The sequence below is a fragment of the Giraffa tippelskirchi genome, chromosome 8, assembly GCF_054371585.1.
Source record: "Giraffa tippelskirchi isolate mGirTip1 chromosome 8, T2T-mGirTip1v1.2.pri, whole genome shotgun sequence".
Taxonomy (NCBI): domain Eukaryota; kingdom Metazoa; phylum Chordata; class Mammalia; order Artiodactyla; family Giraffidae; genus Giraffa; species Giraffa tippelskirchi.
In genome coordinates, this window is record NC_137282.1 from 160,018,659 (window position 1) to 160,039,030 (window position 20,372).

At 55.5% G+C, this 20,372-nt stretch overlaps 2 protein-coding genes across 7 annotated transcripts in view; one reads left to right on the top strand and one right to left on the bottom strand.

The window, feature by feature from the left end:
- Positions 1-9,173, top strand: part of TXNDC5 (thioredoxin domain containing 5) — an 86,869-nt gene extending 77,696 nt beyond the window's left edge. For both annotated transcript variants that reach the window (XM_081523669.1, XM_081523668.1), the window contains exons 5-10: positions 432-547; positions 2,032-2,118; positions 2,742-2,885; positions 4,934-5,016; positions 6,337-6,466; positions 7,528-9,173. In XM_081523669.1, coding sequence (XP_081379795.1) covers positions 432-547; positions 2,032-2,118; positions 2,742-2,885; positions 4,934-5,016; positions 6,337-6,466; positions 7,528-7,650 — 683 coding nt within the window. In that variant the 3' untranslated portion in view covers positions 7,651-9,173. The remainder of the gene's footprint in view (positions 1-431; positions 548-2,031; positions 2,119-2,741; positions 2,886-4,933; positions 5,017-6,336; positions 6,467-7,527) is intronic.
- The window catches only part of BMP6 (bone morphogenetic protein 6), a 162,164-nt gene that overhangs the window by 13,227 nt on the left and 128,565 nt on the right, over positions 1-20,372 (bottom strand). For 2 of the 5 annotated variants that reach the window (XM_081523666.1, XM_081523665.1), the window contains 5 exons: positions 19,872-20,020; positions 19,053-19,250; positions 11,441-11,517; positions 10,598-10,708; positions 8,968-10,499 (listed from right to left, as the gene is read on the bottom strand). In XM_081523666.1, coding sequence (XP_081379792.1) covers positions 10,350-10,499; positions 10,598-10,708; positions 11,441-11,517; positions 19,053-19,250; positions 19,872-20,020 — 685 coding nt within the window. In that variant the 3' untranslated portion in view covers positions 8,968-10,349. Of the gene's footprint in view, positions 1-8,967; positions 10,500-10,597; positions 10,709-11,440; positions 11,521-19,052; positions 19,251-19,871; positions 20,021-20,372 lie in introns of those variants that run through there. The other 3 variants (XM_081523664.1, XM_081523663.1, XM_081523667.1) reach the window with 3 other exon arrangements.

The window sequence follows — 20,372 nt, forward strand, 5'->3', positions numbered from 1 at the left end:
CATCTCAGGAGAGACAGGCTATGAAGTGCCCATTTCTTACCAGAGTGTGGTCCATCTCAGAGACAGGCTATGAAGTGCCCGTTTCTTACCCAGAGTGCGGTCCATCTCAGAGACAGGCTATGAAGTGCCCGTTTCTTACCCAGAGTGCGGTCCATCTCAGGAAAGACAGGCTATAAAGTGCCCGTTTCTTTCCCTTTATTGCCAGTTTTCCAAATAATGAGTTGGTTCCCTGGTGTCCTTCAAAGGTGACAAATTCGTTTCTAAGGATGGTCATGAACTCACATATAGAGATGTATTTGATGGGGGGTCGCTTCTTACCAGCTGAAAGGTTCATCCTGAGCTGAGCTTTGCAGGAAGATGGAGCTGAGACGCGCTCGTTCTGTCTGTGTGGGTGGCTGTGAGTCACTCTCCGCCCCCTTCTCCCCCTGAAGGAGACCACTTCATCAAGTTCTTCGCCCCGTGGTGTGGTCACTGCAAAGCTCTGGCTCCGACCTGGGAGCAGCTGGCTCTGGGCCTTGAACATTCCGAAACTGTCAAGATTGGCAAGGTGAGTGAGCGCCCCTATTAAACTGGAAATAGACTGCCTTTGGCTGGATTAATTAGCCGAGTAGCCCATCATTCATTCTGTGCGTGTAGTCGCAAACTTGATTTATTAATTCCATTTAGCGTGCCACTTGATAATTCATTTCACCTTCACAGATGGCAAGCTGGTTTCGAGAGTGCTGGCTTTCCAACATTCTAGAGATTAAAATTTGGGCTCTGGCTCCTTGGTTTATTTTGAAGCAGTGGCCGGTTCTGGACTGGCAGCCCCAGAGGCCTTTCTGCCAAGACCTGGGACGGAGCCATAAGAATGTTCACTGGACGCCCTCAGAGACCATCCACACTGGGTCTCAGCCGGGAGCTGGTTCCTAAAGGGCGTTGCTGCATGCCCACACTGGGTACAAAAGACCCACCCGAAGTGAGCCCCGCCCGCTCACCCTGCGCCCGGAATCCTTGGCTGCTTCACGTGGGGAAGCCGGAAGTGGGGCCCAACCACTGGGTTTTCTAGAAGTATCTAGGGCAGCTTCTGGACCTTCAAGCACTTGTAATCCCATCCGTCCTCCAGCACCCACCAGACATCCCTGCCTGCATCGCTCTCCTCGGCTTTGCCGGGGACTGATTCGTGGACACACTCAGTGCCGTGTGCCCAGCAGTAAGTAAGATGATCTGCCCAGCACAGGGAGATGCCAAAAGCACAAACCTGAGATTCAGACAGACGTGGCCAGCGCCTCAAGCAGTTTTCCACCCGTCTGCCCCTTTGCAAAACCAAGATGGGATCTGAGTGTAAAGTGGTCGCGCGGGTGGCAGTGAAGCGCTGCGCACGGACCTGGGCTCGGAGCAAACGCCTCGCAAGTTAGTGTGTCGTTAAAGGGATACTTCACTGTTGCCTGTGAAAGGCTTAGACTTTTTTTTTTTCAGTTTTGTCTTTATTATAGTCCAAATACTCCTATTTAAAATTGATGACTTTTTTCCCTTTGATCTTAAAACGATAAGCTTGAATCTGAGAAGACATTTTTCCCATCCAAGTACTAGGTAGGCCCTACCCTGCTTAGCTCTCGAGATCAGACGAGATCGGGCCTGTTGAGGGTGGTTTGGCTGTAGACCTGAGAAGACACTTCTGAGCTTGCTTTGTGACTGGCGGGGGGTCTCTGTCCCCAGCAGCAGGCCATCCCCTCTCCAGGTGTCAGGGTAGGGTCCCTTTTTCCACCTGGTAACCTGCTCAGGGTTAACGATTGCTCCCTAAAAACTGGCATTTTTAAGTGACGGAAAATAAGTTGCGTCTCGGAAGTACATCTCGTTCCTCTTCCCCCTCCGCTCAGGGGCATCTGAGCGGCTGTTGGGAAAGGTCTCTCCAGAATCTGCAGACGCTGCAGAGACGCTGCCCAGGGGGACTTGAGTAGTTTTCTTTCTGCAAAAAGTGCTCAGTGTCCGACAGACGGTTAATCAGGAAGGCCCCCGGAGACTGACTGGGCGTGCGGTCTTTGTCTCTAGGTGGACTGCACGCAGCACTATGAACTCTGCTCAGGAAACCAGGTCCGAGGTTACCCTACGCTCCTCTGGTTCCGAGATGGCAAAAAGGTATGTCTTCGGGTCTCCGTGTTGAGACAGGAGGTGTGTCTTGACTGCAGCTGAGCTGTCGAGTGGGTTAACAGGGCACAGTAACCCACTCCAGTGTTCTAGCCTGGAGAAACCCCATGGACAGAGGAGCCTGGCAGGCTGCAGTCCATGGGGTCACAGAGAGTCGGACACGACTAAGCGACTGAGCTCAGCACAGCTGCCAGCACACGTTGTTCGGGCTCTGGTTTAAAGGGACACACGTCACGGGACAAGAGGCTCTTGGTCTTCCCTGGTGAGACCTGGCGGTTCAGAGGAGCCATCAGGGGTTAACACCTGCAGGCTCCGGTTGTCTTTAGAACAAGCTGAATCCACAGTCCTGCTCCACTGCTCTGGTCCCGACCTCTGAGAGGGGTCAACGTCCGCTCCATCCTGGCCGATGGACAGTACCCAGACCTGGTGACCCTTAGTTCCCCAGAAGGAAGGCCCTGTCAAGCTCTCTGCCCAGAGCAGAGCTTTGGTTGATCATTTATGCTTTGCCTCGACGTTTGAGTAGCAGACACAACTGGCTGGGGCCCCCAGAGGGAGACGTCTCGAGCGGGCAGGAGGAGGGCCCCCAGCGCTGACGTGTGGCTGTGCCCCGACAGGTGGACCAGTACAAGGGCAAGCGGGACCTGGACTCGTTGAGGGAGTACGTGGAGTCACAGCTGCAGAGCGCGGGGCGGGCCGCCCCAGAGCCCGCCCAGCCCTCAGAGGCCCCAACGCTGACCACTGAGCCCGCGGCTGACCAGGTGGGTGCCCGCCAGGGGCAGCGTGGGCACAGCCCGCAGTTTGCTTCTCAACACGGCATCATCACCTGCTTTTACATGCTCGTAGGGGCTTCTCTTTAAAAAAAAAAAAAAAAAAAAAACCTTGAAGCAGGTGTCAGAGAATCCTGAAAGTATGTATGTCCACTTTTCTGGACCGTTCTTCCCTTGGATTCAGTCATCGCTGCCCTTGTGTCAACGAACAGCTGAGGGGCAAGTGGGTATTTGCTGGAGGGGCTGCCTCGCTGGGTGGGTGGGGGTCAGCCTGTAGGAGGTTAGGGCGAGGAGGACAAGGGCGCCGTGTGGGGCAGGAGGAGGAGGCCACTGCGCCAGGGAGGGTCTTGTCAGCCCACAAGGGTCTTAGGTCTGTAGGGAGCCCGTGGCGGGCTTGGAGCAGATGTGCACTTGAAAGCTGCCTGGCTGCAGCCGTGTGAAGGAGATGGGACAGAGTTGTATCTGGAGACGGGGGGCGTTGGGCCCCCACGGCCGAGGCGAGTCCGGCTCCAGCAGCGCATTGGGGTGGTGGGGAGCCCGGCCCAAGAGGCCAGGTGGGCACTGGGGCATCCAGGGGACGGTGCACCGAGCTCAGGGCGGGAGGGAGGAGGGGCCCCGTTTTCGGGGCTGGGTGGGGGCCGTGGACGCAGTGACAGGGCAGTGTGCACATCTGAAGCCACAGCCAGATGTCTGTCTCCCAAGATGAGTCAGATCCCGCGTCTGCAGCTTTACGTAGAAGCCAAATCCAGGGGTGGGAATGAGATTACTCGGGGAGTCGGAATCGTGTTGGCTCAGCTAGGAACTGTAAGGCCTAGTTGTCAGTTTAGTTCCTAAATGGAATCCTCGTGTTGCTGACTCAGTCCACACGGCCCATGGGGTTCTTCCCTGGGACCGAGCACCTCGGTCCTGGGGGGGTCACCCTGCTCGCCCCCCAGGGACCCTCCAGCCTCAGCGTTCACAGGGGGTCGTGACTGGCTGCAGCCACCATGCCCTGAGGCCAGGCGTCCGCGCTTGGAAAACCAGCGGCCGCCTCCCCATCTTCCCCGTGTGGGGCTGCTGTGGGCCTCCCCCACCCTTAGCGGGAAACTCGGCGCCTGAGGACTGCATGAATGTTGGTTAAACTTTGACGTTTTGGTTTAAGTAAACAAATGATTTTGTAGTTATGGACCCCGTGTCAGGGGGAGTGTGCGTGACAGTGGTTGTAAAGGTCATCCCAGATCCAGTCTAACACAACGTGATGTTTTCATCAAGCCCAGACGGTTTCTATTGATAATAGCCTTTTCCAGCATTAAGTGGATCTTTTGGGGAGTGTGGCGTCACCTCTCAGGACATAAAGGTGGCAGGGTCCGGACGGCCTCCCGGGCGCTGAAACTGGGACTTGGTGCTGGACTCGAGGGGGTGGCCCTGGTACGTCAGTCATGTGACACATCGCCCGTGCTCTTACTCCCACGTGAGGATGGCAGGTCCACTTTTGGAGGAGCAGATGCAATCCTGTAAAGAACCATCCAGATGGAAGCGCTTTAGAGCAGACTGCCTCGCAGCCCCTTTGCCCTGAATTCTCCAGAGTTCAGATTGAGGAGTTTTCATATTAACTTTGAATTTTAAGACGGAAAGCAGCCTGTTACCTATAAAACACATCAGTGCCTATGCTTCTTCTCTAAGGTCCTTAGAGAAGAAAATCTCTTTAGGAATCCGCAGATAAGAGCAATAGAATCAGCGAGAAAAGCAACGTGTGTACAGACTTCAGGGAGGCTGGCCAGTTTGGACTTGGGTCAGTGTTTGGGGCTCCAAGCCGGCGAGATGCAGACCCGGGTGTGGCCCACCCCCTCCGCAGGGCATCTCCTGGGCTCAGGACCGTGGGACCTGTGATTAGTTGCTGTTTTTTTGTGAAAAAGGAGTTGTGTGGGTATTTGTGTGTAGCCTTGGAGCACACATAACAGCATTTTAAAAGATGTCTGACTTGTATTTCCGGGATCCCCAAACTTGACCCACACTGTCGTATCTGCTGTATTTGAGTCGTGGCTTTTCCCTCCCCTAAGGGCACCGTGTTGGCATTGACAGAGAGTAACTTCGATGACACCGTTGCAGAAGGCATAACCTTCATCAAGTTTTATGCTCCGTGGTAAGTGGCTGTTGGATCAGAAACGGCTCTGTTGTCATGCCCTCAAGTCACATCCTGACTTGCTGCTCTCACGCCGAGCCTCCAGCCTCGGTGTTGGGCTCATACCATGCTTACACATAGCTGTGCTCTTGGGGAAAAGGAAGTGTTACCACTTGGCTCCTGGATTCAGGTAGGTGGAAGTTTGGTGTGTGGAGAAGGAGGCTCAAGTTCAGTCTGCTTGGGAGAAGACATTAAAAACAGAAGATTATTGTCACGGCCAGCGTAAGGTTGAAGTGTGGGATCTGGGTGCTCTTCCAAATAAGTAGAGGCCGTTTCGGTTCAGCACTGTGAACTTCCTGGTGTAGCCTTGCCGCTTCATCTCAGGATGTTAGAGGGGAACTGAGTGGAGCTCGGGTTGCCGCGGGGGCCGTGCCGCGTGTCAGTCACCTGCCCTGCCCGCCCCGGGGCCTTTGGGGAGCAGAGGTGGGGGCTGCTCCAGACCGCGGCAGCCAGAGACGGTGGGAACACAGCGGGTTCCAGGGTGTGCTTCACACCTGTGACCCTGGAGACCCAAGTCTCTGGAACCTCAGCTGTGAAATGGGAGGAGAGCTTTGTCTTGAAACAGCCCATTTGGAAAAAATGAGGATACAGCGTCCTGAACACAAACAAGTCAGGTCACCACGAGTCTCTTCTGGTCGTCGGTTTGTGTCGTTACAGGTGCTCGTGAGTAACAGCTGTAAAGCTAAGGAGCACGTGACTTAGAGTCGCACAGTTCTTGCACAGTTCTCTTAAAGAATAGAAACACGAGTAAATAATGCCTTTAAAACTGTTCATGTATTTTCAAGTGTTTGGTAAACCTAAAGCTGTGTAGATCAAGTATGAGGACAGCAGAGTCCCTTTCATTGAGCGGGGAGCAGGTCATAGAGGGGAAGGTGGGTTGGAACGAGGCTGATTCCCTCCATGCTCACAGCGCATCGCTGAAGCCTCAAGGAAGCTTTGAATTGTCTTGAACGTTTGAGACCATAAGAAATCTAACCTGTTTTTGGCATTCAAGTGATTGTTTTTTTAAAAAGTGTCTCGTTTCACGTTCATCTCCTGCTCATGGTACACTCATAAACCAGGGAGCCTGCAGTTTACCGCAGAGAAGGTTTCAGAGCTCCACATTGTCCTCAGACCATGTTGTGTCTGTCCGGGTTTGGATTCGGGGGAGGAGGAAGGAACACCGATGTGCCGGCAGGAGAGGCTGACGTTTATAAACGCGTGCCCAGGAAGCAGTCCGGGCAGCGGCGCGGGGGCGCGCGGACCCAGGGCCTCAGCGGCAGCGTCGTGTTCTGTCCCCAGGTGCGGGCACTGTAAGGACCTGGCCCCGACCTGGGAGGAGCTCTCCAAGAAGGAATTCCCCGGCTTGGCGGAGGTCACCATCGCCGAGGTGGACTGCACTGCCGAACGGAACCTCTGCAGCAAGCACTCGGTGGGTCCGAGTGGCCGGAGCCTCCTGGGGACAGAACCGGGGTGGGGGGTTCCCAGGGGGGCTGTGATGGGGTGGTGTGGCCTCAACCAAGGTCCCTCACGCTGCCCTCCTCCTCTCAGCAGTGTTTGTGTCCTTTTGAGAGTCTTGAGGTTTTTTCCTTTCTTGTTTGAAAAGCAAAAGAGCTGCTCTCCCAAAAGAAAGGCTTTCCTCTGTGAGTGCGTGCCCACGATGCCATGGTGGTGGGTGGGGTTAGGCTTTCCCACCTGGCGGGAGGCTGGCGGTAGCTGAGACTCAGAGCTGGCGGGCAGGACACTACCTGCAGGACCATTCTGGCTGGCTGAACAGGCAGCGGGCGCGTCGCCTTCCTCATAAACACCTGAGGAGCTTGCTTTTCAAACAGGAGGCAGCGCTCCATACAGGTGTTTGATCCTATACTTCCCCGCTGGGAGGGCTGCACCAGCAGGCTAGGCATGTGGCTTCATACAACTGTTGCCTTCTTTCCAAGTTATTAGCACCATCAAATAGCCTGTTCTGTTTTTCAACTTGTGTCATTTTCTCAGAAGTGTTTTACTTCTGAGGTCTCTGGAGTTTATTAGAAGAGATAATAGCACAAACGTCATCTGCTGACTAGAAGACGGTGTGTCTGTGTTTTCAAGAGAAAAGAGGTGAGCCGTAGCGGACAGGTGTGTGTCCGTGAGGCACTCGCTTCTCCCCGGTGTGGCCTCGGCAGCTGCACGTCACCCAGGAGCTCGTCAGGAGTGCAGAGTCTCAGGCCCGCACCAGCCGCAGCAGCTCCCCCACCATGTGCACATGAAAGTCCAGGATGCCAGTTCAGCATGAAGTCGCTTCTTGATGCTAATCTTGAAAGTGTTCCTTTTTGGTTTGAAAGTGAAAAAGCCCCAAGGCTCTGCTTTCTGCAGCCTTGGGTAGCTTTCTGAGGGTCTGCGCTCTGAAAATCTAACTAACTGTAGACTTCCTTGGGCACAACTCAAGGATCTTTTCTGATTTTCCTTTGTGCGTAATTCAGGCTGTTTTTTAAGCTTTTCTTTTCTTTTTTTAAGGTACGAGGCTATCCCACACTGCTGCTTTTCCGTGGAGGAGAACAGGTCAGCGAGCACAGTGGGGGCCGCGACCTGGATTCCTTGCACCGCTTCGTCCTGCGTCAGGCGAAGGACGAGCTGTGAACCCGGCTGGATGCCGGCCCCCGCTGGGCCCCTGTCCCTCGGCCGCTCCCCGGCAGCGGTGACTCAGAGATCCGAATGTACTAAACTCGTGCTATCTTCTCCGTGTGTGTTTTTAAGCCAACACACCCTACAGATTCTCAAGTTTCTCTAAGTAAATGTGTAACTCACGATCCCTTTGCAAACTAAATATTTTTGGTGGCGACCTACCATCCATTCCCCTTTAACTTGCTCTTGGCGAAATCGAAATGGTTTCCTTTGAGACTAAAATAGAGTCGAGGAAAACCCAACTGCCAGACTACTTTTGGCTTCCGAGTGATTCTGGTGACAGCATCATCCAAAGCGTGGTTTTCAAAGGGCCCACGAGTCCTAGCAAGGTGGCCTTGCCTTGTGGCCCTGTTGAGTTGCTTTGATCACATGACTTGTTCATAAGGTGGCTGGTCCACAACTTGGAGCAGATTTCACACACACGCCCCCGATGCCTGTGGAAGAGCCACTTTTCCAGCCCCTCCTGGAGTTCCTGTCTCTGCGGGTGCCTCTCACGGAGGGTGGTGAGCCGCCGTGAAAGCCGTGGTACCCCTGACACGTGCCTGAGTAAGCCAGTGCCGCTGCCATAGCCTTGTTTGGGTGTTGACACTTGACCGATTGCTTATTACTGTTCAAGGAATACTTCCGTCTCTCCTGCAAGATTTCATTAGGGAATGTGAAGCCAGAGTCCACGTGAACGTCAGGCTTCGATGTCTCTCGTGGAAACTGGACGTAGGAGGTTCCACGTGGCTCGTCCTGACCTTTCTATGAGTTCCTAGGAAGGTTCTGATTGTCTCTGCCCCTCAGGAGGGGGCAGGAGGGCTGCACGAACTCTCCCAGGTCGGGTGTCAGGGCCTGGGGACACCCCACGGCCCCACAGTGGAGCCCAGACCGGAAGCAGCAGCAGGTCGCGGCGGATGCCCTGTGTTCGGTCTGCCTTCCAGGAGGTCGCCCGTCTCCTGTGCGCAGAGGGGATCGACTCGAGCTCCAGACCAAGGAAGGCAGGGCTGCGTTGGGGCTGCAGTCGGCCACGTCCCTGGTGTCCTGATTCACGCCATCCTGGGTATGAAGCCTTTTTACTGTCACCCTTGGAAATCCGCCGCCATAAGCTCTCTTACGGTATGTACCTGTACGTCCTTCACCATCAGTTAGTCCTCGGGAAAACACCCTTACACCCCACCGCCCTTGCTCAGGCGACGTGGCCGCTTAGCAGAGTGCCCGGTGGTAAGAACCTGAGAAACAGGACCCGGTCCACTGCCTGCGGCAGACGAGAACAGCAGGACCCCGGCCAGCTTCTGCCTTAAAGGAAATCTTTATTAATCGTGTATGGTTCACAGATGTTCTTTTTTAAAAAAAAAAAACCAACTTTCTAGAGAAGCACAGTCCTCATGAGTGGCTTCAGCTTTGCATTATGAGTCTTGTTTTAAAAAGAAAATCAAAGTGGTACAATTTGTTTACACTATGATACTTTCTAAATAAACTCTTTAAAAAAAAAAAAAGTCTGGTCTTAAATGTTAATGTTACAGCAAAACATATAAAATAGACAATAAATTATAGTTTCTATTTACAAAAAAAGCTGTAAGTGCAGATATAGATCATAAATGTATTATTTAATCAGTTTAGTATGAAATTGGTTTCCTAGTACATGATCGTGAAAAAGACATCTTAAAAAATTCTCATATTTGATCTGAGTCTCATTTTCGACAGGAGACAACCATGATTTCGGTTCCCAACCCACACGCCTGTCCTAACCCCTTCCTAAGTCTGGATGACTTAGAAGTCATCAGCCCATCGCGTCTACTGGTCTAACCCCTTGACGTGGGACGCTATCCCATCAAGGAACTGCGTTACCGACATAGAGGTGATGGTCCTGACGTAAACGAGCTTTTCAGAGAGCCATTCCCCACGGGAAGGGGTGCAGACGGGTCGCTCGGTTAAACGATGGCTTTAAAAAGGCTTCTCCTCCATGATGCCTCCCCCTCAAAGAGGGGGTCACTCTTATCTCTGCTTTTGGTCCTAGCACAGAAAACAGCAAATGCTGGGGCGAGGAGAGGGGTACATGATGGAGTTTAACTGAGATAAGTGTGTCTTCTCACACCAACAAAACGCCCCCCCCCCCCCCCACATGACAGCAAGACTGAGACATAAGGCACTTGCAGGCCGCCCAGCTGAGACCCGCATTCCCGGGCGAGGTCTGAACCAAGGAGTGTCCGACCCTTCCCGGGATCTGCGAACTCTGCCTTTGAGAAACTACCGAGCCGGCTGACGTTTGAGCCAAAGAAGACTTTTACTTCAAGATGATTTTTCCTATTTACTCTCTCAAACCACAAGGAGCTTGGATCTAAAGCAGTGACTGATTTTGGTGGGTTTGGGGAGGGTGCAGAGGGGAACCCTTCCAAGGTTTGTTTCTGCAGTCCCCAGACCTCACGCTACAGACGCTTGCGCGCAGCTCCCTATAGCCCGACGGCTACACAACGGGGCTACACAATGGTCACGGTGTGAGCAAGAGGCGGACGGGGTCCCTTCAGACCTGCGTCTGGCGGAAAGGCCGCCGCCAGCCCAAGGCGGCGTCGGGGTCTCCTCCCGCGTCCTGGGGGCCGCTGTGGGCTGCTTAAGGCAGACGTAATCCAGGAGTCCAGGCGGTGTGCGCGGCGGCCCCGGCCACTCACCTAGAGTCAGTGGCACCCACAGGCCCGTACAACCATGTTCCTGTACTTTTTCAGGATGACGTTGGAGTTGTCGTCGAAGTAGAGCACTGAGATGGCATTCAGTTTTGTGGGCGCACAGCACGGTTTGGGGACGTACTCGGGGTTCATGAGGTGAACCTGTGGCAGAGACCAGAGGAGGGGGCGGCGTTAGGGATGGTCCCCGGTCCCGGCTGACCCTACCCGCCCCCCGTCGCCTGGAGCCCGCCAGCGCTCACCAGGGTCTGCACGATGGCATGGTTGGTCGCGTTCATGTGCGCGTTGAGAGGGAACGAACATTCTCCGTCACAGTAGTTGGCAGCGTAGCCCTTGGGGGCAATGATCCAGTCCTTAACCGAACGCAAAAGGAAGCAACAAGGGGTCAGCGCACACGCCCCGCACCCCCTGGGCGCTCAGGAACCCCGTGAGAAGGCCTCGTTCACGCGGGGCGGCCAGGGAGACAGACACAGGGTCAAGGAATGTGACGGGCAGAGCAAGGTGCAGACCTGCCGAGTCCGGCTCCGGAGCCCTGGTTCCCTCCGCTGGGCTCCACCTGCCCCCGGCCTGCCTGGAGGCCCACAGGTGGTTGGCTTCAGGAACCTGGACCGAAGGTGCCCCCTGGAGTCTGGGGTACCCCTGTCCCCATAATGCCACCCGCACACGGGAACCATCTCCAGTCACAGAGCACCTAGAATTTGCTTGAGCAGGGGCTCAGGAAGGAGGCAGCACACGGGTGCCCTTCCAGTCTGGGTGAGTGGGTAACCATCAGATCAGTTTTTCCAGCCCTTTCTCGAAACACACTGCACACTGTTGAAATGCCCAAAGCAACACAGGCCTCGGGGGCTGTGAGAGAACGAGGGAAGAGCTCTGGGCTGGCCCTGAACCTGGGGCTCCCTGGAGACGTGCAGGGAGGCGGGGTGGGGGGGCTGTCCGTCGCCCCCTCCCCTCCAACACCTGGGCATCTGAAAGGCTCCTAAGTACCTTCTCAGGAGGAACCTTCCCGACCCCGAAGTGCAAGGTCTCTGACGACGGCCGCCGCCTTCAGGGTGAGAGGAGACCCCGAGACAGTCAGGAGCACTCACCTGCCACCCCAGGTCCTGGAAGCTCACGTAGAGCTCGTGCTTCCTGCAGGCCGTTTTCAGCTCGCTGCTGTTGTAGTCTGCTGGGGATCAGAAGGCACCCCCCGTAACTCACTCATTCCTTCCTTCACAGCCTCACCCGGACCCTTAGCGAGACCCTTAGCTACCCGCGGCCTGGGGCACCCAGAGCTCTGCAGGTTGCCAGCCGCTTGGGCATCTGACACGCTGTCTCCCCTCTATCCTGGGGCTGCTGCCAGGCACACCGGCTCCCGTCACAACACGCCCGCGCTGACCTGACTGGACGCCTTTCAGCAACGGGTGTGTCGTGATCCCCTATTGGACCAAGATGCCCCAGAGCCCTGACTCGGGAGGACACGATTCACGTTCAACACAAACGCGCCGGCAGGTTCTGATTCTAACGGGGACCGTCCTGAAGCTGCTCAGGGGCTGTGAGGACAGCTCGGGGGGGCCAAGAAGGCCTCCTGAAGGGGGCGGCCCGGAGCCAGGCCTGGCCAGGAGTGGGGGGACACTGCTGTCCGGCCCTGTGACCGGGTCAGTGTCCCCCAGCCCGCGCTAAGCCACCCCAGGACAGCAGCGCTCTCTGGAGTCAGGCCCCGCAAGCCTGCTGGTTTCTCATCTAACCCTGGCTCACCGAGGGCTGACGGGGCCGCTTCTATGTGGCGTGCCCTCCCTGAGGGGCCCCCAAGAAGCGAGCAACCCCGTCAGACAAGGCTTCTGTCCTCCAGCGACCTGGAAACCAGCAGGGGTGATGCATGACATGCCCAGGTCACCCCAGCACAAAACAGAATCTGGACGCTGTGCTCGAGGGGCTGGAGAGAAACCCCACCGGGAGGTCAGAGAAGGGACAGTTACCAGGCGGAGGGGGAAGGGGTGAGAGCAGTCGTGGTGGAATGAGTGTGAGGACACGTGAAAAGTGACCCAAACCGTGGAATTTCCTGCATGATCACTCCAGCTCCTCGTGGGTCCCCAGAGAGCTCAGGATGGGGGCTGCTCCCCAGAAAGACCACCACGTGATCACAGCTGGGAACTCAGGCCAGCCTGACCTCCGGGGAAGGGGGGGGGTTGGTGGAGATGGAGGTCAAGTCCTGAGCCCCATGTGACAGCTCTGGACACGGGGCTCGGGGGAGCCCCTGGGTGGGCAGGCACGTCCGCGTGTGGAGAGTGCGACCTGCCAGATCCCTGAGGAGGGGGCGGGGAGCTCCGTGTCCCAGGCCTCTCTTCCTGGGGGGGGGGTGAGGTGGGGGGGCTGTTTCTCCCCCACGTCCCTTATAATCCGACTGGAATCCTGAGTGCAGCGCTCCCACGAGGCCCAGGAGTTGCTCCAGAGTATCATCAGACCGGGGAAGGGGCACTGCGGGAAGCCCTGAATCCCCCAGTACACAGACCAGCGGGGGCATCGGAAGTGGGCGGAGCCCCTGACCTCATGGCACCTGTGCCCACCCCAGGCAGCGAGGTCAGGGCAGAACCGGACCGGAGGACCCCCAGCTGGTGTCAGGATGCAGGCGGGGAAGTTCCTCTCGTCTTGCCGGGTGGAACCACCGAGATGACGTGGGCAAGGGCTCCCGGCCAACACTCCGCTCCGGCTGACCCACGATCCCACCCCTGTTCTGGCTCTTTCTTCCCTGGGGCCAAAGGCTGGGAGATGCTCAGGAGAGCGAGGGTGGGGGTGCCCTGGACGAGCAGGGCAGGGCCCTCATCACACCCCAGGCAGGGCTGCACAGCCCCTGGGGAGGTGGCAGCATCTGAGTCTGGGCGGCCCTGGCCCAGCCCAAGCCCAGGGGTCCCGGCAGCGCGCCTGCCGCCTTTCCAGTCCCAAAAGGAAGAGAGAGAAACACAGAGAGGACAGAGGCAGGGCGGCCTAAGAAACCAGGGCCTGGGGGAGGAGCCAGGCCTTCTGCAGACGCCTCCCCACACCGGGCTGTGGGGGGCTGATCCTGCCCCCTCCCCCAGCCCAGGCCACGCCAGCTGCAGGCCCCACGCTCGGCCAGGAAAACACTAGAACAGCAGGCGCACAGAGCATGCTGTCCACACAACCCAGTTTCTCCGAGCTCTGGCTGGTCCTCCCAGAGGAAACTTGTTTTTTAGAGGCAACAATTCCCTGCTCTCATTTCCCTTCCAGCCTCAAATGACAAGGTCAGGGACAGAGAGCAGCTGTTCCCCGGCACCTCCGTCTGCAGTGGTCTGGCCGCTCTTGTCCCACCTCTGCCGGACCCGCCAGCTTCTCCCAGAGGAGGCTCTGGCCCCCGCGTACCCCACGATCCACGCGGCTTCCGAGGCCTGCCGGAGGAAGCCCAGCTCCTGTGCCATGACGCTGCAGGATTTCTGGTGTCAATAATCTCATAAAGTGTTTGGGGCAGGGTGGCGGGGAGAGGGCAGCTTGATTTTCAGGGTCTCGATTTTGTTTACAGCGGGATGGTGAGCACGAGGGTCAATGGTGAAGTCCCACCCCACTCGTTTGTGGCTGCAGGATTTCAAGATCTCACACGGCTCCATTTAATTGGGGCTCTGATCTCTTCTCAGCCTTTGTCTTGATGAATAAGAGACTAGGGAGCTAAGGATCTGGACGACAGAGACGTCCCTTAAAGGTTGAGCCCTGAGACTCCCTGCTCCACGTACCTCTGTCCCCAGCCCCTACCTAGAGGGACCCGGCCTCCAGTGCCCTCCTGGGAGACGGCAGTACTCAAAGGATTATTTGAGTATCTGGCAGCATCTGTTTATGCCTTTTGTTATTCAGCCTACTGGCCAATAGCACATTCATAAGGGGTGAACCCCAGGGATGGAGGAGAAGGTCAAGTTCTAGTCAGCTTCACTCCTTGGCAACTTTTACCCTAAAGGGACTTAATGGCAGAAGAGAGTCAAGTATTATGAATATGGAGTTTGGAACAATTCTATCTTTCCAATCACTCATGCCACACTTCTCCTCCACAGCTGTGGAGAATTAAGTTCTGGTTTCATTTTAAAAACCCTGGACAAGCTTCTACCTCTTGACCAAGACATCTGGGGACCAAGCTACGAGCCCTAAAATTTGAATTTAAGGTCAAAATGACAAGATCCCCAATGCCTTTTAAAAGGTTAGTCGCTTAGCTGTGTCCATCTCTTTGCAAACCCTGTGGACTGTAGCCCGCCAGGCTCTTCTGTCCATGGAATTTTCCAGGCAAGAATACTGGAGTGGGTTGCCATGCCCTTCTCCAGGGGAATCTTCCTGACCCAGGGATTGAACCCATGCCTCCTGCATTGGCAGGCAGATTCTTTACTGTCTGAGCCACCAGGGTCGCTCAATGCCTTTGAAGAACTCTAAACAGCTACGTCACAGCCCTGACCCACGTCCATTCTGCCCAAGCATCGCGTGTCCGTAGTGGATGAGCCCACTCACCTCTGGCACGTCCACCCATGGAAGCAAGCAAAGAACTAGAGGGGACACCCGCCAAGAACTAAAAGGCTGAGCAAACACTGATCTGTGAGGGGAAGAGCCCGTAGTCTGCGGGCTGAAATTCCCTGAAATCTACAGCAAAAGATGTGAAAGTTATAATAAAGTACCCGCATAGCTGCTTTGCAAGTGATGAGTTCTACTTACTTTTCTTCAGCTGGAAGCATACTGAATGGTCCCAATTGGAAAGTTCAAGAGTTAGAAGGTATGAACTAGCAACAAGAAGGTCAGCAGTATATTTACATGTACCAGAGCCACCTTTTCTCCCAGGACCCCTAAAGATACGTTTGGGTCAGTTGGAAAAAGAGAAGGAGAATTGAAGAGATGCTCACAGGTAGCATCTGAATCAATGAAGAGCTCATTTCGGAGAGGGTCTTGGGAAGTTACTGGTTCATGACAGTCAGTAGGGCTGAGTGATGGCACCATGAACATCAAGGATGAAGGGGACCCAAAGTTAGCTAATCCAATTTGACATAATAGTTCCAAGTGGCAGAAAATGTGTCAGAACTATTCATCTGCCAAAACATAGAGCAGGTCTCACTCGTGGTGTTGGCAGCCAGCTGGTAGACATGGCAGAAAACTTCAGACTCACCAGCTGAACTGAAATCGCATTAACTACCTCTGCCCCAAAAATGTCTTAGAAAGATCTTGAAAAATGAGCTAGAACAGAATCTAGAATTGCCACACGGATCCCTCCCTCATGGCCATTTGTTCGGTCAGGCGTCAGTTCCCTGAGACAAAGTCATGGACCCCGAGAGAAAGATACTGTGAAGGAAGGTGCGTGGCAGCAGGTAGAATGAGGCCATTTAACGAGAGCTCTGGGAACCGTGGACAGGGCGGGCACCAGAGGGTCAGTGGCTGAGCCACTAGAATCCCCAGCGGGCTTGCACCAGGACTAGTAAAACGTGTCGGAACGATGAGTCACATGGTCCAAACGATACGCAAGCCCCCTGGAGGAGTGCAGCACAGCTAACACCCGTCATCCGCTCAGAGCAAACAGAGGGGAAGACACCCACCCTGGGAGACTTGGGTCCAAACCCACTGTTTTGGTGCGTGTGTTTGGAGAGTCCACTAGAAGGCCAAAGAGAGATGTGAGAGGAGATTTTGGAGGGTGGGGGGAAGAGGCAGACGGGCTCGGCCTTTCTCTTGTTGAGGACTGGTCCTGCTGTCTCCAGCACTGGCAGCTCCGTTGCAAACACAGACGCATATTTCCCTGCCACGTTTCACCTGGAGGACAGGCAGCTGGAGGACTAATGCGCACCCCTCTGCCCAGCAGCAGGACAGTGTCTGGTGGGCTACTTCTGCTGGTTGTTTCAGTGGAGAAATGTTAGGAGGCAGCAGAGGCCAACACTCTCTTCCTTCAACCTCCAGAAAGACCCAAGGAGAAGTCCTGCCTGGACTCACACAGTCACACGCGACCAGAGCTATTTGTCTCAGCAGCACCTACCAAGTTCATGAAGACCCAGACACATGGGGCCCCACAACAGCCCAGAAAGAAAACACGAACCGGCTGGTCCATCCCCCTGGGTAGCAGATCGTTATCTTCTAGAAATCCTTTCTCCAAGAGCAACTGCCTCTGCACATCCGTCCCCACTAACGGCAAGAATAAGTAAGGAGGAAAGAACCAAAGAGATAAAGCAGGGGACTTCCTTGGCAGTCCAGTGGTTAAGAAACCTCTTTGCAATAATGTAGGGGGCTCAGGTTTGATCCCTGGATGGACACCTAAGCCCATGAGCCGCAACGAAGATCCTGCATGCTGCAACTAAGACCTGACTTAGCCAAAAAATAAAGAAATACATATTTAAAAAAAAAAAGAAGTAAAGCAATACTTCAGTGGGTCTAACCCGGATTACTGATTGGACCATCTGAAGGGTCTTTGAAGATAGTGGGGGGAGGGAGGACTCTCCAGAGTAAGGGGGTCTGGGCCTTTAAACCCCCTTTTGTGAGGGCAGAGGTGTTTGTTAGGAACTCTGCCTTCTTACCCCTGAAAAGAACAAAGCCCATTCCAGAGTACAGGGTTGGGAGGTGGGGGGTGGGAAGACCCAGAAAAGGCAGATATCCTTGCCTCTTCTTACAAATCAGTCCACCTTTAATATTCATATTTAATTTAAACTCATCAAACTGGAAACAAAATGCTGCAAGGGAGTTGGAAGAGGATAATTCAGTGATACCGCGGAAACCCAAATCAGAGATGACATGTTTTCTCAATTAGAAAAGAAATTTTGTTTGTACTGGCGGGGGAGGGGAGGTGGAATAAATCAAGTGAAATTTTCATTTAAAAAAAGCAATCAGCATCCCAAGAGCTGCCTTCATGTCTGAGGTCCCAGCACCAAACTGACCGCAGCTCACTGATGAACGGACACCATTGGCGGGCTGTACCACCATGCCCCGAGGAGCAGCCTGGGATGATTGCCGTTCAGAAGGCTTCCTCCAAAGCGCACACAGGAAAGTCATCACTTCTTTTCCTTTAAACCCTAGCCCTGACTGTTTCCAGTGGTAAACACAGGAACACCCATGCGGGGCGATGCTTCCAAGAAATACCAGGAGGACAAGTGGCAAAATGTCACATCACGCTGGGTGGTGCACCTTCTGGTTCTACATCCAAGTTACTGGTAACAGAAACGGCTGAGTCAGAATCCAGAATGAAGACACTGCTTCCCCCAGGAAGGCTGAGTGCTTTGGAAAGTTCCACGAACTCTTCCCAGCCGCGGAAGATGACACTGTTTTAAAGTCACCTGGAAGAGTTAATGCCTCTTCCTGACATATTTTACACTCCTTCCAAGGAGCCTGACATACCTGCTAAGAACTTCCTATGGCTGGAGGCAGCTCACCTTTGGGCCAGATCAATGCTTCTCCTTCAATCCCAGCAAAGCCACCGAGAATTAAGCTGGGTAAACTGAAGCCGAACTGGATTAGGTTCGTCCTGAGTCACAGAGCAGGGCCTCCCAGATGGTATTAGTGGTAAAGAACCCACCTGCCAATGCGGGAAACGAGAGAGATGCAGGTTCAGCCCCTGGGTCGGAAGATGCCCCTGGAGGAGGGGGGGCAGGGCAACACACTCCAGGGTTCTCGCCTGGAGAATCCCACAGACAGAGGAGCCCGGCGGGCTACGGTCCATAGGGTCGCCAAGAGTCGGACACGACTGACACACGCGCACACTCAAAATCACAGAGCAGTTATGAGGAAAGCAAGACCTCTGGCTACAAATCCCACAGTGAATCCCCAACTTCGTGCCTGATTTCTGGGCTATTTAAAGGGAAAGGAAACCCAGAACCCGCAAGCACCCACTTTAGAGCAAGACGCACCTTGTTTTGAACTCAACACTGACCAGCTCTGTGCTGGATATCAGCGCCTGCACGCCCTCTGTCCTGTTCTGAAGACTGGACTTCTGCATCTCCCGCTGAGGCTCTGCATGGGAGGGAGCCTGTCTGCAGGACGGCGGAACCGACACTCCGGCAGGGGGGGCACCCCACCCAGGGGCACCCTACCCCCTAGCGCCAGGGCTGAGCACCAACCCAAGACCAGCTGTCTGCTGAAGCTACCACAAAAGAGGCGCTCTCGTCCTGAAGCTGAGGTTGCCTTCCTGAGCACCACATGTCAAGACAGGCTTTCTGAGAACGCCACCAACAAAGGAACACAAAAAAAGGGATTCCTACTATCCACTGAGTCCGTGGGTCTCACCACATCTCAAGGCAGAACCCTGAACTTCCCAGTTGAATGAAAACCAATGAAACCCTCCAGAGAGGGCTGCCGGAACTGAGTTGCCATCGCTCCCAGACAAGAGCACAGACAAACACGGGCCCACCTTCTACAAATGCATGAAGTCTGTACATCACCATTTCCCAGGCATAATGCAATTTGGAGAAAATGTAGTCATTCCCAGGATCTTCATGGGAATGAAGAAGAGCTGGGAGAAATCTGCCCAGACAGAAGGACGCTTTTCTGGAACAACAGACACTGAGGCTGTCTCAACCTGTAGAAGATCTTGGGGTCACAAGGGCTCCCCTCTGATGGCCTAGGGGCCCATCCAGATAATCCAGGGCACCTACAGCTTCGCGTGGGCCTGCAGAAGTTGGGCAGTGTCTGCAACCCTCCGCAGGTCCTATGTCCTCACGGACGCCCCCGGGGCCCACAGGTGTCCTGGAAAGACGGCGTCGCCTGACCCACCTGAGGCGCTGGAGGCCCGCGACACGTCCTGGGCTGGGGTGGAGCGGTTCCGGGCCTGCTGCCGGCGCCGCCCGGTGGCCGACCTGGCGTTGCGCACATGGACCTCACTGGCCTTGAAGAAGGCCACCATGAAGGGCTGCTTGTCGTAGGGGCCATCCCTGCCCACCAGGCCCGCAGCCCCGGGGCTGATGCTGAGCCCTGCAAGGCAAATACCGAAGTACACCTCTGGGATGGCGCCAAAGCCTGGCGTCCACCCGCAGCGGCACACCCGAGCCCCCCGGGTGCCCTCAGAGAGGAGGAGCCCACGTGAGGGGAGACACGGGGTACCCTGAGCCTTGCCCCTTCCTGCCCAGGTCCCAGGAGGCAGGCAAGGGGTGGCAGGACCCCCAGTTCCCCTGCTATCTTCCGTTCACGCCCATCTCTCTGATCTTATGTCTCCCACCCAGGAAGGTGACTCCACGAGCTGACTGGGTCCGGCCCAAGGGGACTGGGACCTGCCAAGCTCTGACGCTGCAGGAGGGGGTGCGGAAAGGGCCCCCACAAACCTACTCAACATCAGCACCTAGACCTCGCCCCGGCATTCCTCTTTAACTCAGCAGCCCCTTCCAGCCCCTCTCTGAGGCGCCCCTCCGTTGGCTCCTGGACCATCTAACCGTCCCCGAGTCCTTGCCAGGAGGCCCCCAAGGTAGGGCTCTGCTTGTCCACCAAGGCTCCGGGAGGTGGTGAAACGCGGCCGTCCTGGAGCGGGGACCCCGCCTGGGGACCACAGCTGCCCACACCTGCCTCCAAGGAGGCGAAGGCCCGCGTCGGTGAACTCACCATCGCGCGTGACCACGCTCAGCTGCAGCCCCATGTTGTGCTGTGGGGTCAGGACCCACAGGTTGCTGGTGGCCGTGATGTCGAACTCCAGCCAGCCCGCCTCCGAGGCCCACACGGCGCGCGTGCCCAGCAGAAACAGGTCTGAGTCTCTGGAAGAGAGAGGAGACGGCGGGTGAGAGCGCAGGGCCCCGGCTCACCCCGCGGTCCCGCCTGGCGTCAGAAGGCAGGCAGGACGGCAGTCTGTGCCCACCCATCACACAGGACACACGCCCAGTGCCAGCCAGGGGGACTGTGTGTGCCAGCATGCCACACAGACACCGGCTTCCTCCCAACACAGGAGGGCCCTCCACGTCAGCGGAAGCCTCACATCTGCTCATGCCAGACATTTTTACATTTAAGATAAATAAGTAAAAGGGCCTGTGGTTTATGGCTAATGAACTCTAAAAACAAAATGGAGAGGAGGGAGCTGTGAGGAAAAGGGTGAAGAAAATACTAAAATCA